General features: G+C 42.0%; 2 protein-coding genes across 2 annotated transcripts in view; both read left to right on the top strand.

The window, feature by feature from the left end:
• LOC145392865 (trypsin-1-like) overlaps positions 1–17,663 on the top strand; it is a 126,988-nt gene that overhangs the window by 9,107 nt on the left and 100,218 nt on the right. Inside the window, exon 3 of the mRNA XM_080267149.1 lies at positions 1,238–1,369. Coding sequence (XP_080123275.1) covers positions 1,238–1,369 — 132 coding nt within the window. The remainder of the gene's footprint in view (positions 1–1,237; positions 1,370–17,663) is intronic.
• Positions 2,038–17,420, top strand: LOC145393013 (CLIP domain-containing serine protease B15-like). Its single transcript, XM_080267333.1, has 8 exons — positions 2,038–2,089; positions 3,227–3,321; positions 7,573–7,606; positions 9,405–9,510; positions 13,364–13,474; positions 14,820–14,974; positions 16,259–16,431; positions 17,117–17,420. Exons 1-8 carry the CDS (start codon positions 2,038–2,040, stop codon positions 17,282–17,284), a joined length of 894 nt encoding a protein of 297 aa, XP_080123459.1. The 3' UTR covers positions 17,285–17,420.

Raw genomic sequence — 17,663 nt, 5'->3', positions numbered from 1 at the left:
TCATTCAAAGGTCAAGGTCACAATGCAAGGTCAAAATTCGACTCGCGTGTGTGTGTTTCTTAATAAGTAACTGACGCAGTTTTAATCCGATTTTACCCAAACTTGGTGGAAATGTTGAGGGTCAGGAAATAGGTTGTCCAACTGCTTTTGAGAACAATAGGTCAGAGGTCAAGATCAGACGGAAAGGTCAACTTAAACAGTCTTTATCCTATGTGGACTATGTGGAAGGGTTTAGGTTACAGCAAGGATAGAAAGATTCGATTGTAAGAACACTTAGTCTGAGGTCAAGATCACAGGAAAAAAGTCAAAGGTCAAGGTCACTCTGCGAAGTCAGATCAGATAGATTTATTGCAACTGAAAAAAGTTGGTGAAAGTTAAAGGTTAGGCAAGAATTATGTAATTCCAACTGGGGGGTCAATCTGTCCAAGGCAGGGTCACAGGGAAAAGTCAAATGTTCGGTCCATAGGCTAGTTGGTGGGTCCGGGTGTTTCACTGTCTGAGTTCTTCTTCTTCGTCTTCTTTGAGCAATATGAGACACGGAAAGACTCTTGAACTCTCTTTTTCTTGTATTTCTGACAATTAAAATATGATAATAAAGAGAACTTACCGTAAGTTTATTATAGTTACGTTGTTTTCGCCTGAAGGAACTGGGATACTTTCAGAACTTGATTACTATGTCGTGGTTGCATAATATTCAGTGGACCTTAATATGAGATAGGAATGAGTCTCCTTGGTTACTAATTAAATCGATCCTCCAGTCTCACTACCCTTATCCATCAGTAAAGGTGTTAGGTAAGAGAGAGAGAGAGAGAGAGAGAGAGAGATGATGGATCTTCGTCAGGTCTGAGCTAACCCATCATCTAAGCTGGAAGTGGTTAGGGGTCTTCATCAAGGTAGAACAAATGCACTAAAATGAATCACTATCTAAGGCAGTCCACTTTACAACAAAGGTGAGGTTGTTTGTGGTTTAATGTATTTTTGACGAGTTTTTGTCTTAGTGTATTTTACTTCCTAGTGTAATTCGGCCGCAGTGACGTTTGATATTGCACTGCCATAATTAGATGCTCTAATCAATTAGTCGGTCAATCAGGTAGTCGTTGCGCGGATAGGGCAACGATGTGCGGGGCTTGGGCGTCCCAAGGTCACTGCAACACCAACTTCAAGGTCATGGCGTCTGTCTGCCCTCTCTCGTGCAGACTATGTGCTCCGAAGCCTAACCTAACCTTCCCCTCACCAGGCGTCGCCAGGGACACAAGCACCGCTCCTCCACGCCCCACACCACCACAGCCACGTCCCAACGCAGAAGGGGCGACAGGTCCTGTGCCAGGGGTGCTTCCCGTAAGGCCTACCATCGCCAGACCTGACTTTGGTGAGTGATCAATCTAGTGACGGTGTATGTAAATTATCCGTAGCTTACATTATACAATATGGCCCATATATAACGTTCCAATCCACTCCACCGTGCGATTTCTCGTGTGTTTCAGGGACGGCTCAGCCAGTGTTATCAGTATCTACTCTGCCTCATTCATTCAGTCATTTCTGACTCTGACCGCCATAGCCACGCCCACACTAACCGATTGAGCCGTCCCCGCAACACAAGATACTGCCACGTTAGTTTGTAGTGGAGCGTTATTTATGGGCCATCCTTCACCCATGCAGGTGACAGGCCCTTCACAATCAAACTGAAATGAGTATTAAAGTGAAAAAATTTGAAAAACAAAGTAAACTGTCATGTTAGCCAACATATTTTTTCATTTTTATCCTGTAAAATAGTTACAGTCCTTTACGAATACGATTTTAGGTTTTGTTCTGCCTTCAGAGCTTGAGACAAGTTTCTCAGTCAGTACAGTTGTCATCAGTATTCCTGTCATAATTTGGATATCCATGTTGCAGTTTCGATATTCATTTCATGGTTTCGAAACAGCGTTGAAATGATGAGATCCTACTATATTAACCAATAATCAAGCGGTTTGGAGGGGTTCTGTTCTTGTTTCTTTACTCCCTAGCCCCAGAGAAGTGAACAGGTACAAGTACTAGATGCGGGAGCTTCAGGGCCCTTCTGCTAATGCCCTTGATGTGGTTTGGTGTGGTATAGTGTATCTTCACTAAACTCGCTAAAGTCTACAGGAGTGAAGCATCTCGCGTCCGAAAATCATGAGCGAAAGACAGACAAACCGCCTCTTAGAAATGCCCCCTCATTTAAATAGTGTGTGTGTGTGAGAGAGAGAGAGAGAGAGAGAGAGAGAGAGAGAGAGAGAGAGAGAAACATTACGTGGCCTATCCAGTATCCACTTCAAACCCCAGCTTGGTTAAAACTCATAAAGATCAACACATTCGGTTTTAGTCACAAGTTTGTTTGGTTTGCGAGCTGCCCGACCTACAGGAGTTTTATTAATAAGATAATGACGGTCACTCTCACCTGCACGGAAATACCTGTGAAACCAAAAGCTGAAAGAACATGTTATACCCTATTTGATTGACCTGTATAGCCGAGATGTATGGGACGAGTAGGGTGTGTTTGATTCGCGGCTGCTGATTGGTCGCCGATGATGTAAATCTACAGCTCTTCTTATTTTAACACATTTATATTTCTATTTTTTACTTGCCTACAATATAAGCAGCCAGTTTATATTTGGAATAATCTCCGAAGCTAAAGAGATCAAAATGAGCTTTAAAAGTTCACTGTTATCAAGGAAAATTAAAGTTGATCATAGAGTTTTATAAAACGATGAGTGACGTTTGAAGTAACTTATCCACCCACGGTGTACGGGGTACACCCACATCCGCATGTTGCATTATAATATCCACCCACGGTGTACACCTACGTCCGCATGTTGGATTACAGTACATGCCTGCATTTACTTCAATGACATCATCGGCGGCCAATCAGCAGCAGCGAATCAAACACACCCAACTTGCCCCATACATCTCAGGTGCACAGGTCAATCAAGTAGACTATTGTAGCTCTGTGTTGCAAGGAATACCATTAACTGTGATACCAGTCCCTGGCTGCCGTGGGCCAGTCTTCATAAATAAAATGGTATGTCTGCCATCGCGATTAATCTTATGGCATCTCTGGACTCATTTTGGGTATTACATTGCGTCAGCGTTATAGGCCTATGAATGTATTCACCCCTATGAAATCCTGATTAAAAAAAAAAAAGTTTGGTTTATTATAGCTTGGCAGTATAACATATTTGGTCATTTAACAGCGATATGCTTGCAGATTGTGGCAGGCCTTACACCACCACAACAACCACCACCATCACCAATAATAACAACAGGGGCAGCAGCAGGCGGACCAGGTCAGCCAATCCTCAGGTTAGTTCACAGAGGAAATGGATGTAATGAATGTACCCAGAGCTTAAGGAGGTAGCACACTGATCTATCAATACTTGACATTCCAGAAGTGCCGATGTTGAAACAAAAATTCTGGTTTTATTGATTCTGGATCAGTGAACTGGATATCGTTCCCTGCTCGTTTTGTGGCCACACATCCAAAGCAAATCTTTCCCTCGTTGAAAATGTAAATGTTCATAATGCTTCCAGATAGACTTCATGTTATTGGTTCCAAAGTTTCAGATTATACTGTTGAAGATTCGAATGTATGTTAAATACAATTATACGTGATGTTGACTATAAGGTGTGAGTTGACGTCATACAAGTTAACGTAGAATTCTTCGAGCTGACCTGTGCGTATGTTAATCTTGGATGGTCCCAAGTTTATATGGCCCAGGGAGACAGGCGCTGCTTACATTAGAAACGGGAAATTTCCAGGTCTTCCTGCAAGTGATGTCCACTGTGGTTGGCTGAAGTTAATAGAAAAGAAAAATCATTGATTTAGTTCCACTTCCAGAACAAGTTGTGTATGTTTGATTTAGCACTGACAGGCCCGCGTGCTACTGTCTTGAAGGGGTGAAGGGGAAAAGGCTTGTAACTTACACCACACAGCTGTACTTTATCACTATCCACTGTTTCACCTACTGTTCTTTCTTGATCATACCTCTTGTTTTACTAACCATCCTTTAAAAAACAAACAAACAAGGTGAGTGACCAGGTCATACATCGCCTCCACAGCGCAGTATTTAGTCAAAAGCCAGTGTTTGTATTTATGTATTGATTAACTCAAGTTTAGTGCAAAGGCCTGTTATGTAGATGACGTGGACGGAATATATCACCCCCAGCTCACTCATCTATTTTACCGCCCACCGCTGCCAAGAGGCCTTTGGCTCTCTGGAGTGTTGGGGTTGATTTTTGTGCTATTTCAACACGCTAAAAGTGTACCATACAAAATATAGTAAAGTGTTCGTATGGTTGAAAATACAAACACAGCTATCACATTGAACTATGGGTAAAATTGTACCACAGCCGCTACTAGGAACCGGTTGTCTTGAAAAGAGTGACTAAGGGTAAAAATTGTACCATCAACATGTTAACTGTTTTCAGCCCAGTGTGAACGTGGCTTTACAACACAGGTTTTATGTAGCTGAGTGGGTCATAGGAGCCTTAGTATTAAGGAAATCATACTAGAGCAGAAGCTTAGACATCCAGCTGTTTATTCCTACTTTCTCATGAGGATTTTTAACATAATAGGAGAGTTATTTAGACTGGAGGGGTTAGACATAGCCCTCATTAGCCCCTCCAGTGTGAGTGGGTTCTCTTTAGCTGCAGAAAATTATCTGAAGACGAATAAAGACGGATCGGGAGGCTACAGGAATTTAGAGAATTCGAAGTAGGATGGTGCTCTCGGCGAGGAAGGGTTCAAGCAGTTTGTGTTAACACTCTTACTGCTATTATTTCTTTCATTATTATGTTCCTACTATTTCCAGGCTATATTTGAACCGCATGGGTTCTACCTCTATGGGTTAGACAGAGCCTTCAGCAAACCATGAAATGTCGGAGGTCTTTCCTAAATTGAATGAAAACATCTGGATGCTGAATGAAAAGGAGAGTTTGAACAGCTGTGTCTTTTTTCCGTGTATTTTATTCTTGCTGTTGCCAGATGACAGAAATTAGGATAGATGTCGAACTAGAGGGGTTAGATAATATAGCCTTTAACAGCCCATCTAATACAAGAGGTTTTTCTTAAATGGCATTAAATTATTTGGAGGCTGAGTGGTAGTTTGCTATGAAAGGGTGACATGAGGCAAAAACTATGCAGTACATTACGTAGGCGCCCATGCGTACATCAACATCACTTGGAACGAAATAAAGGCTACACATGGCATAGAATACAGGCCGCACTACAAGCTAACCCCTTTCAGTCTGATGACAGTTTTCTTTTAATTTGGTTACTATAGGCTACATTTTTTTGCCCTAAATTACCCTACATTTTCTTCCTTACACACATTATTTCATGTAGCTATGTGGCAAAAATAGATGGCTTTGCATCCATTCCCTTGCACTTCTTTGTGACCAGCACCAGTTTCTAGTGTTTATTGCTAAAACTCTGCATTCAAGATGGAGAGATGGCATTTCTAGACCGAACTGGAGAAAAAGGATATACCAGGTTAGGAGAGGCTGGTCGTAGTGAAGAGGTTATAAACATTCTCCACTAACACCTTCTGTATCAATACGTCTTTCAGACACCTTCAGTCCTGTCATGTGTGTGTGTAATTATTTTTGCAATCTTGCGGTCGCACGTATGTGTTTAGTTCTTGCTTTTTATTTTTTTATTGTGTGTGTGTGTGTGTGTGTGTGTGTGTGTGTGTGTGTGTGTGTGTGTGTGTAATTATTTTTGCAATCTTGCGGTCGCACGTATGTGTTTAGTTCTTGCCTTTTATTTTTTTATTGTGTGTGTGTGTGTGTGTGTGTGTGTGTGTGTGTGTGTGTGTGTGTGTGTGTGAGTAACTCATTAAATACAAGGGGTCCTTCCTAAATTGAACAGAATCGTCGGGTAGTAGCAAAATGAAAAAAAAAAAAGCGCTTTTATTTAGGTTAGGGGAGACCTTTCTTAGTGGTGGGGCTCAAAGCAGGAAGAGAGAAAGTAAAGCAGGTTAGTATGACCTCGGCACACCTCTGCTGGGATTTCCATGTAAATAGGAAAACACTGACGAAGTAGCAGGATGTGGGGGAGTGGGGGTGGGGAGGTGTGAGGGAGTGGGGATGGGGAGGTGTTGGGGAGTGGGAGTTGGTATGTGTGAGGGTAGTGGGGATGGCGAGATGTGGGAAGAGTGGAGAGGGGAGGTGTCGGGGAGTGAGGGTGAGGAGGTGTGGGGGGCGAGGGTGGGGAAATGTGGGGGAGTGGGGGTGGGGAGGTGTGTGGGGAGTGGGATTGGGAAGGTGTCGGGGAGTGAGGATGGAGAGGTATGGGGGAGCGGAGCTGAAGAGGTGTAGGGGGAGTAGGGGTGGGGAGATGTGGGTACAGTAGGGGTGTGGAGGTTTAGGGGGAAGTGGGGATAGGGAGGTGTGGGGGAGGGGGAAGGGAGGTGTGGGGGAGGGGGATAGGGAGGTTTGGATGGAAAGTGGCAGGTGAACAGGGGCAAAGCTGATAGGTAACGAGCAAGAGTAGGAAAGAAAAATTATTGTTCGAATCTAACATAAATCACAGGATATAAAGAAACAGCGATTAAAGAGGAAGAAATCAAGTGCAATAAGGCGAGTGGAAGAGACGAGTGAAATGTCATCATCATCATCATCATTATTATCATCATCATCATTATAATCATTATCATCATCATCATCATAAACCCGGCTCCCTCGTACCATACTCATTGGGTTGGGGAAATTTATGGTGCAGTTCTTTGACATTTCTAAGACATGTTCCAATAGAGGACGAATTTATCCACCTCCTTTGTACTACGTGCGGTTCATCTGTTGGAAGGCTGGGTAGCCTGCGATTATATATGGATCATGATGTGAGAGATATCCAATCTCTTCTTTGCCTCTTTTTAGTTTTTATGTTATTTTATCTTATTTTATTTTTACAAGCAGGTAATTAGTGGATACGAATCTTTTCCTCTGTACAGAGGCATAAATCAGAGGGCGTCTTTTGAGACTGAGAAATGAATATAAACATGGCTACCATCCCCACCTCAAGGAAACTTGTCTCTTAAGCCCCGCCCCTCATCCATTGATCAGAGAGTAGGAGACCACAGCCATGATCCCAGGACTTCAGGAAGGAGGTGGGGCGTAAGAGCCAAGTTGCCTGACGGCGGGTATGGAAACTAACTTGTGCTATGTGCTAAGTCCACTGGGCAGCACTGGTAAAGATGACACACCCCTGGTACATGTTTCTGGACTTCGCTGGGGCAGTAGGGGCTTGCAGGAAAAAGATTAATATTTCTACTAATGTTTCTCCTATATAAAAATTTGTACTGTATTAATCTTTTTGCTATACTGATGTTTGTACTGTATTGATTTCGCTACTATATTAATACTTCTACTGTATTAATATTTTTGCTGTTAATGTTTCTACTATTATTGTTTCTACTATATCAGTGTTTCTTCTATTTATTGTTTTACAATTAATGTTTCTACTGTTAATGTTCCTGTTATTAATGTTTCCACTATTACAGTATTTACTGTGCTAAAGTTTCAGCACTTAATGTTTCAACTATATTTTGTTTCCAGACTGGCAGCCAACCTGACATCGGCGCGTCTCAGGGTAAGTAACGGGTCCAACAGTTTGTGTATCATCCGGTTCTCTTTGCCTCTGGAGCGTAAGGGGCCCAGGGATAGCCTGCTTAGTCCTGCCATTATGGTCTGTCAGATTGTTAAGTGCCAGTAGCACGGTTATATTTTTCATCAGTCATATTAAAGCAAGATATGGGATCATTTCTGACTGAAGAGGGAGATAGAGAGAGAGCAGCTTTCAAGAGAGAGAGAGAGAGAGAGAGAGAGAGCAGCCGTTAAGTGCCAGCAGCACAGTTATATTTTTCATCAGTCATATTAAAGCAAGATAAGGGATCAGTTCTTACTGAAGAGAGAGATAGAGAGGGAGCAGCTTTCAAGAGAGAGAGAGAGAGAGAGAGAGAGCAGCCGTAAAGACAAAGAAGTAAAAAGTAGCTTTAAAGAGGGAGAACAGCTTGAAATAGAGAAGGCTGCTTTAAAGGGAGAGAGAGCAGCTTTCAAAGTGAAAATTTGAATATTGCCCGTTTATTCGTGAGCTTCACTGTTTTTTTTAAAGACCTTTTTTCGTCGATTTATATTCGCCTTATCCCTAAATATTCTCTTGCGCAATATATAAAATATCATTTTATATCAACATAAATTGCACAGATAACAACAGAATTTGAATCTTGATTTTTTTTTTTTTTTTTTTTTTTTTGAGGGGGGACAAGTGCTTGGGTTTCTAGTTTTTGGTTTCTTCCTCCGTGCATTAAAAAATTAATAGATATTCATCCCGCTACCTCGGCAGATTTCCCAGCGGCGAATAAAGTCGTTGGGCTTTTGCAAGAATAAAAAAAGATAAATAGTCCCCCGAAGTTGAAGGGTCACGGTGCCATGCAAATAAAATTAAATAAACTGTTGAGGAAGAGCGGCAAGAGTCTCCCAGGCTGAGAAACATACACACAAAACTTCCACTCAGACCCAGTGTACAGTTGTGGACGTAAACGTTGATTCACTCCGATTTATGTGGGCGGCTGAAACACACTTCAGAATATCGTGTAAGAATTTCATACTTGTTGAACTAATAAGTAAGGTGCCACTGTTGTCTGCTACTGAATGAGACAGTGATGTCCAAGGTCGCCCGTAAAGAGAGCTGCATTAGAAACTTATGTGGCAATGTCTTTTGTGTTGAGGGGACGGCTCATTCGGCTAGTGTGGACTTGGTTGCGGCAGTTAGAGTAGGAAATGAATATATGAGATATTGATTACACTGACTGAGCCGTCCTAACAGCACACGAAAAATCACCCGGTGCATTGGATGTCAAGAGTTATATATGGTCCGCCCTGTTTAACTTGCAACACTTAGCGATGTGATCTTGCAGTCCCGTTCACCATCCATCATCCAAACCTTTTCTGTCCTATCAGGATTGCAGGGCCCAGAGCTACAGTACTCATTCCCAACATTAAAGGCGAGGGTGACCAGCCTCGCTCATCCCTGGGTGGCATTATGTGAGCAATAAACCCCAAACAACCTATCCGATGTAAACCCTTGCGGGTTCCTTTCGCTTGGACCGCCTTATCCCGCTAGAACACCATCCATCATTTAGTTATATGGTTACTACCCTACGTAGTAGAAAGGTTTCATGGGTTACAGTAAATCTTTTGGCTTGTCATTCAGTGTAGAGTCACCTGAAGGCAGCACTGCAGTGAGTTGAAGGTGTGCGCCTCCACCTACCACAACACACTGCAGAATATTAAGTAGGAGCTTCATAAGTGTTCAGCTAAAATATGAAGCACCATGACTGTCCAGGACTGTACTGTACCACTCATTCTCCACCCTCATCCTTCAGCAGGTGGACACGACACCTCTGAGCCTCTCCGAGTGTTCTGCGGCGCCTCCCCCATCAGTGATCACTTCCTACTCACGTCGGCAACATGCGTCCTCGACCCAGATCGCCCGTAAGTTTCTCTCTCTCTCTCTCTCTCTCTCTCTCTCTCTCTCTCTCTCTCTCTCTCTCTCTCTCTCTCTCTCTCTCTCTCTCTCTCTCATGTAACAGATATCACTCGTTCAGTGTCACATTGCTTCATTAATGCATTATGAAGCATTAAAGATTCATAGATGATGACCGAGGTAGAAGTCTACGGGCAAGCTTTACCTCAAATACATGAATATTTATAATATCTTGTAACTATAAAACTAAGTAGAATTTGGCATTTTATCACGGAAGCATTGTTACTTAGAAGTACGTAAGGAGTTCACCCTCCAAAGTACGATGTGACACTGATAGATAGGTAGATATAGATAGATAGAAAGATTGATTAACTGACTGATTGATAGACAGATTTATATATGTGTGCGTTAGATTGATTTACTACTCTGAGGGCCATAAAGTACTCTAATATATCCAATAACTGTGGACAGCTTTAAAAGAAACTTCAGACTGTCAAACTTCATACTATGTCAGTTATATGCTACGTTAGAGAAACATCCCAACATTTGAATTTCAAAAAACATATGCTAGAAATTAAACAACCCCCTCCCACCGGCACGGTGCTGAGTGGACATCTATTGGTCAACTGCACGCATTCACTGATCATGCTGTAATCTATTATCTGAACATGTATGTTTTTATTCCCCTGATTAACGAAAAAATTTTCCCTGGCTGAGGGATCACTTTAAGGGAAAAGGATTTAAAAACAAGCCTCGCACACATGATTGATTAAAAGAAAACTTTATTAGGTATACCGCAGCCATTTTGGTCGATAGGTTACGCCGAAAAATCGCTAGTTGGGAACACTAGTTTCATTTATGTTTAAACGCTGAAGGAGGCAGCTTTCAAAACTTGGTGTAAGTTTGGGTAAATTGTAATGAAGTGTAAAAAGTCAGTACCAAATTTCACTTGTATAGCGAAGAGAGTGAAATGATTCAGCAGCCTCAGAGTAGTGATCACCCTGTATGTGTAAGTCAGTACCTTTGTTTAGGTCCAACATTCAAACTGCAGTATTTTATCCACTTTCCACACACACTGCAGCCCTTGCGTTCTCGGACATACTTCTAACGGCATTCAGCGAATTCTTCTCTACTCCATATATTTTCAGCATCTTCCTCATTTCTTGTCCATCTGTTCTTTGATTTCCTTTTTCTAGATCCATGAAGGCAGCATACAACGTCTTCCTTTTGTCTAAATACTTTTCCACTAAACATATCAGAACGAATATCTGGTCCACACATCCTTTCCCCTTCCTTAACCCCCCCCCACCAGTTCCCTTCTACCTAATCCCTCCGTTATCTCGTTACTCAGTTGACAAACTTCTCACCAGTTCTCTCTCCTATTACACGGAGAAGACAAATCCGTCCATCCGTCATCTAGTGTTTTTCTGCCTCGTCAGGAGCGTACAGGCCCTAGATTAGGTTACTTAGTCCTGCCTTTTAAGGTGAAGGTGACCAACCTCACTCTGCCCTGAGTGGCATTATTTGAGCAACAAATCCCATCTATTCCTCACATGTAAATTCTTGTGGATCCATCCGGTTGGTGCATCTTAGCCAATTAGGAATCCTATCATCAATCACTGGGTTACCATCTTGCGTGCTAATTGGTATCCTGGGTTGCAATAAACCATTTTCCTTGTCACTCAGGGCAGCCATGTGAATGCAGTATTACGTCGAATGAGTAGCTGATGAGCTCCCTCAACTACCACAAATACCCCTGTGAGTTAACACACTTCTCTTTCTCTTTTTCCTTTGCATCTGGGAACTGTTGTGCCCAAGTTCTAATCCTCTGGAACTCTACCTTCCTCCCAGACCAATCAGCGTAGGGTGGGATCTGGAGGCAAAATTTACAAACCGTCCAGAGCTTAAGCTGTGTATACGATTCCTTCTTTATCATCTTGTCTTCACTTATATATCTAGCATGTACTTTTCAACCAGACTAAAGTGAATAATAAAATGAAAGAGTATGAAAATCAAACTATTTGCTGATATTAGTACGTACACTGGTATGAATATATATTTTATCCTGACCATTGCTTAAGATGCTTGATATATATATATATATATATATATATATATATATATATATATATATATATATATATATATATATATATTTGGAGCCTCAGTGGTAGAGTGTCATATATATATACATATATATATATATATATATATATATATATATATATATATATATATATATATATATATATATATTTGGAGCCTCAGTGGTAGAGTGTGCTTTTCCCACGCTGGTGAGCGCGGGTTCGCCTCCCGCCAGAGTTGTAAAAACTTTGGGAAGCGTTCACCAAGCCACTTGCTACTGTGGCGGAGATAAGGGGTGCTGTGGTTGAAGCAGTGTCGCATACTAGTATGCTTGCACCCAATCGGCTTAAGGTGGGCCGATTACACTTGGTTCACAGACTACACACACATCCAAAGCCACTACAACACTACAATCACACTGACAAGCACTTCTCACCGTACATACAGTCTCTACCAGACAGCCAAACCCACTAGGTAGAGCTACATTGGCTGTATCGTCCCGACTTCGGTAGGGATAGGCCGGTCCTGCAGTGGACCTCAACGACTGATATATATATATATATATATATATATATATATATATATATATATATATATATATATATATATACCATTTCATGACTTCTATGATATTTCTTTTCTTATTTCTTAACTTCACATACTTAATTCCTTACTTTCCCGGCCTGCACACAGCAAGGCTGGGACCTGATATTTTATCTATATTATAGAAGTTTTTGTGCATTGTGTGTGTGTGTGTGTGTGTGTGTGTGTGTGTGTAATTCACCGGGTCAGTCAGGAGGATCGCGTGATGGTCGTGATCAACAGCTTCTTGCCCTCCCGGAAGAGAGCTGGGAGCTCAGGGTGGATGGGGTGGGTGGTCGAAGCTGTTTGGTTGGGTAGGTGAGGTGCACAGTGTGGTGTGGTGGGTGTAGGTGGGTGGGCGTGGAATAGGGTGGGGTAGATGGGCATTCAGGCAGGCTGGGTGGGTGGAGTCGGGGTGAGTGGGTAGGATGAGTTTTGGGAAAATAAGCCCCTGAGGTGAACAGGTCCATGGTAGAAAAAGATCCATGCAGGAAAATAGATCCATGGGGAATACATCCTTGGGGACTTAAATCCAACTAGGAACATAAATCTAGTGGGTAAAGATAGGTCCATGAGGGAAACAGATGCATGGGAGAACATAGGTTATGTGGATTCTGTGTTTCTCTTTGGGGAAGAAATAGGTTCATGAATGACAATAGGCCCATGGAAAATCTAGATTCAAAGGTGAAAATAGGTACACAGAGGGAAAATAAGTCAATGGTGAAAATAGGTCCATGTAGGAAATAAACCTATGAGTAAAATAGGTGCAAAGGAAGAATAAGTCCACTTGGAAAAATAGTTGCATATGGAAACTATATCCTTAGCAAAACTAGATCCATTGGTAAAATATGTCCATGGGAAGAATAAGTCCACGGGGAAAAATTGGTCCTTGTGGAAAATATCCATGAGCAAAAATATATTCGTGGTAAATAGAGGTCCATGAAAAAAAAAAAAAAAATAGGTCCACAGAGTAAGATATTCCCAGGATACTGGGTGAGTAACCCTCTACAGGAGATGGGCACCGCTGCTAAACGTCCCATGGCGTCTGTCCCCTCCTTTACCTTTGACATTTACCTGCAGCATGCACACAGTAAACCTTGGACCTGTACACTTCATTTTAACTGACTTACCATCTTACTTAGTGATATACTTGTTTACTTTCATACTGACTTGTCTCCTTGTACACTCCTGCAGCTTATATTCAGTAAGGCTGGGGGCGCTGACCACATCTGAAAACGAGAGCAACCTCAACTCCCGCCCCGTCGACTACGACATCAAAGAAATCATCGTACATCCGGAATTTGAGTGAGTCTTCCTAGAGATAGCACGTTATATCAGCTAAACAATATATTACTGATAATCATCATCATCATCATCATCATCATTATCATCATCATCATCATATGGAACATTGCTCTCGTGGAAGGGCAGTGCCTGAGACACTTGTAGAGTTATATTAATGTCAAAAGGATCTGTATTTCTTGTATTATTACTTCGCTGTCCAGAGCCTGTGGGGTTATAGTACTTGGGATTTTGCGGGGAAGGTACATAGTGTACCCCACTTCCTCTACCAGCTCATAGTCGCGAAATCTATAGGGTCAAATATTAGGGTTCCCCTTGACTGATTTCTGAAAATGCCTTATCCCTCCATGAACTCTGGAAAATTGAACTTCGGGGATAGTTATACCATAGTTTGCCCATGCTTTCTTGGCAAGACTTAAGTACTAAAGAATGACTACAAACTACTTTTGTGATATTCATCAATCCAAGCAAGAATAAAAAAAAAGTTCATCCAAGAAATCTCTAGGCCCATACTAGGGTTCTATTTCTGGGAGCTGTAAGTGCAATGTCTTCACGCACGGTTGTGTGTGCTATTAGAGACCTATTAACTAAGCCTGACTTGGCGAAAGAGATTAGAGATGAACGATAATAAATAAACCTGGAGGTTTGTTTCAGCAATCCAGGGTGAATTCTGGTAGTACACAGATACAGTCTGGCAGCTTGAATAATGTATTGGTACTGAAACAAAGTGATGGCCACATCATGGACTGGCTGGGTGAATTCATGTTTCTCTTGGGAAAAGCAGTGTCTGCGAAATGCCTGGTGAGATTCATGAAGCTGCTGTTTACCTGTGGGCTTCGAATGACTTTGGTGGCTGTGTCATGTATATATACTTGTGAAGTGTAGTTAGTGTCTCGCTGGAGAGGGATGCCATACTGCGGTGGCACCGATATAACCGGGGAGCTCCGCTGCCTGGCTATACAAACGTCCCTCACTTCTCTCCCTATTCCTTCAAAGGAAGAAGGCGGCCTGAAGAAGATGAGCAGCTTCAGCCTGCAGTTCATTGGATTCACATACAGATGAGCCTGGAGCCACAAGAACCATAACAGTGTTGTGTGGAGGAAGAGGGATCCTGTGGAGTCGTATCACATGTCAGGATGAGAGAATAAGTGACAGCAAAAGAGCAATGATATGTTGAGCAAAGTGTCGGGTGAGAGGAAGACGGGTGAAGGAGGAAGGCAAATATAAAAGGAATGAAGAGAACGGGAAAATGTAGGAGTAGAGGTAAGAAGGGGATGGTTCGACTTTCCACTTTCTTTACTAAAGTCGCCTTCTCTTGCCTCCCTTTCCCCCCCTTCCACTGGCTCAGTCCACACTCCACCGAGCGGTACAACGACGTGGCGCTGATAGAGACGTTTGATCGCATCCAGTTCAACGAGTACGTGTTCCCCTACTGCGTCACCGACCAGCTCCCGCCTCCAGGAACCACAGTCATCGGCGCAGGTTTCGGCCTCGTCAATGAAAGTGAGTAATTTCAGACTCCTTGTGTAGGTGTTTCTGATAGGGATCTATCTATCTATCTATCTGTATATATATATATATATATATATATATATATATATATATATATATATATATATATATATATATATATATATATATATATATCCCATTGGCTCCCAGATTTCCTGTGCGAGGGATTTTGCTGGAAGGGTGCTAGGCGTACCACTCTCCGCCTGTCGGCTCATAGTCGCGAGCTTATAGGTCTCAAGCCCGGGGTTCCCTTCTTTATTAAATTTTGAAAATGCCCAGTTCCGTCGTATATTGAGGACACTGGGCTCCAATGGGTTAAACATTATATATATATATATATATATATATATATATATATATATATATATATATATATATATATATATATATATATATATATATATATATATATATATATATATATATATATATATATATATATATATATATATATATATATATATATATATATATATATATATATATATATATGAACAGCGGACACCAGTAATCTGGTGCATGGATTTGATTTTTTTTTTTTTATTCATTTGTTTTTCCTTCCTCTGTTCTGTTATATATATATATATATATATATATACACGGTACATCATCTAATCCTGCGTTGCTCCATGAGGAGCGTAGGAGCCCGGGGCTAGGCAAGTTGGGTCTGACATGTAATACAAGTGACCAGCCTCACTCATCCCTGAGTGGCATTACGTTAGCAATGTACCCCAACCATCCCTGGGATATAAACTGACACAGGCTCAATCCGGTTGGAGCGCCTTAATTACCCACTAATCCACCAGGCGCCAAAGGTTGGTTTTATGGTTAACACCCAGCGATGTAAATGGTTTCCTGGTGTACAGGACACCATTTGGCTTGTCACTCAGTGTAGAGTCACCCGTAGACAGAAGGAAGAGGAAGGAAAGAAGGAAAGGACATAAGAGGAAGGAAGGAAAGAAGGAAAGGACATAAGAGGAAGGAAGGAAAGAAGGAAAGGACAAGAGGAAGGAAGGAAAGAAGGAAGGAGGAGATGAAAGGGCAGCGACCCGAGAGGCGCTCTACATCGAGTGAGTGGATGGTCAGCGCCCCATCTACTATATATATATTATATAGATAGATGGATAGATAGATATAGATATATATAAAATTTGTGTGTGTGTGTGTGTGTGTGTGTGTGTGTGTGTGTGTGTGTGTGTGTGTGTGTGTGTGTGTGTGTGTGTGTGTACTTTTTTTTCTTCATAACCTAATGTAACTTTTTTTTTTTTCCCTCAGCGCACTCAGCAAGCCACTTGCAGGAGACTGATCTGGCTGTGGTTGAGACTGACGACTGCCAGGAGCAGTATCAGTCGGCGGGTCAGGAGCAGCGTCTGAGGACAGCATACCCGAAACTACTGAAAAACCAGGACGTGCTGTGTGCTGGATTTCCGGGCAGGGGAGCATGCAAGGTGAGGGGAAGGCGGGGTTTTCCATAGATAATTAATGTGAACATAGTGAGAAAGATTAATTTGAATGTATAGGAGATGCAGAAGGCCAAGAAAAAGGTTAATTAGGGTAACTAGTCAATATTTGAGAAAAGGTGGTATAGAGAAAAACTGCGCTGGTTTTTAAGACTTGGTTGTTACTCATTGGTCTATGCAACATTTATGTTATTAGGCACATCAAGTGAAACTTATTGTCGGTTTCCCTGTGAAGAAAACCCGAGAATTTTAAAGGATGAACGACGAGTGAATGGATGGGTGGCCTACTTTACTGCAGGCTGTCAGTGACTGAACCTTAATGCTCTCATGTTTGTACTTCACTGTGGTCCTACACGCCTCATTAATTAGTAGTAAATGTGGTTAAGACTGTGAAGAAACAGTAAATGGGGCGCTGAGCATAACGCACATAAAGAATACATAATGTTAAATGGTGACATAGTGCCGGTATACTTATGAATTTATAGCATACTTTCTGTGACGATAGACAATATACTGTAGATATTGTTCTCACCCCGATAGACATTATAGACATTATCCTCACCCCCGACAGAATTTATAGATATTGTTCTCACCCCTGATAGACATTACAGGCATTGTTCTCACCTCCAGTACATATTATAGATATTATTCTCCCCCCCCCCCCATCGTGCAGGGAGATGAGGGCGGTCCACTGTTTGCGGAAAGCGCTGGTCGTCGAGTGCTGCTGGGCATCGTCAGCTTCACCGGTCCCTGCAGCAAGGACGCCCTCTTGCCCGGCGTCTACACCAGCGTCGCTCACCACATTCCATTCATTGACTCAGTTATCTATGGACTTCCTTAATACCATGGACTCTAACACCACCACGCCCCTTCACTGACTTCATCATCTATATTTACTTTTGGCCAGTGCTGGTGCGGGGCGCCCCCCTAACACTCTCTCTCTCTCTCTCTCTCTCTCTCTGTAAAACTACGTCTTAAGGCTCAATATTGCAGGAACTGCCATAAGTCATTCAGTTTCAAAAAGTTATATGAAACTAAATGTCCAGAGTGTAATGGTTGTGGAAATATACAGTACTCAAGTTAAACAGTTTATGCATTTTTATTGCATTGTATTATGTTTTATCGAGCTGTGCAGTCTTTTTATTGTTATATGCTGAGGGTGCCAGCGTTTTAAGACCAGTTATATGATGGCGATCCGAGCTAGCTATGTTGTTAAGAGA

The sequence above is a fragment of the Coenobita brevimanus genome, chromosome 23, assembly GCF_032717465.1.
Source record: "Coenobita brevimanus isolate Jiangsu-jjx chromosome 23, ASM3271746v2, whole genome shotgun sequence".
Classification (NCBI taxonomy): Eukaryota; Metazoa; Arthropoda; class Malacostraca; order Decapoda; family Coenobitidae; genus Coenobita; species Coenobita brevimanus.
The sequence above is the reverse complement of the archived record's forward strand: the minus strand, read 5'-3'. Positions and strand labels throughout refer to the sequence as shown.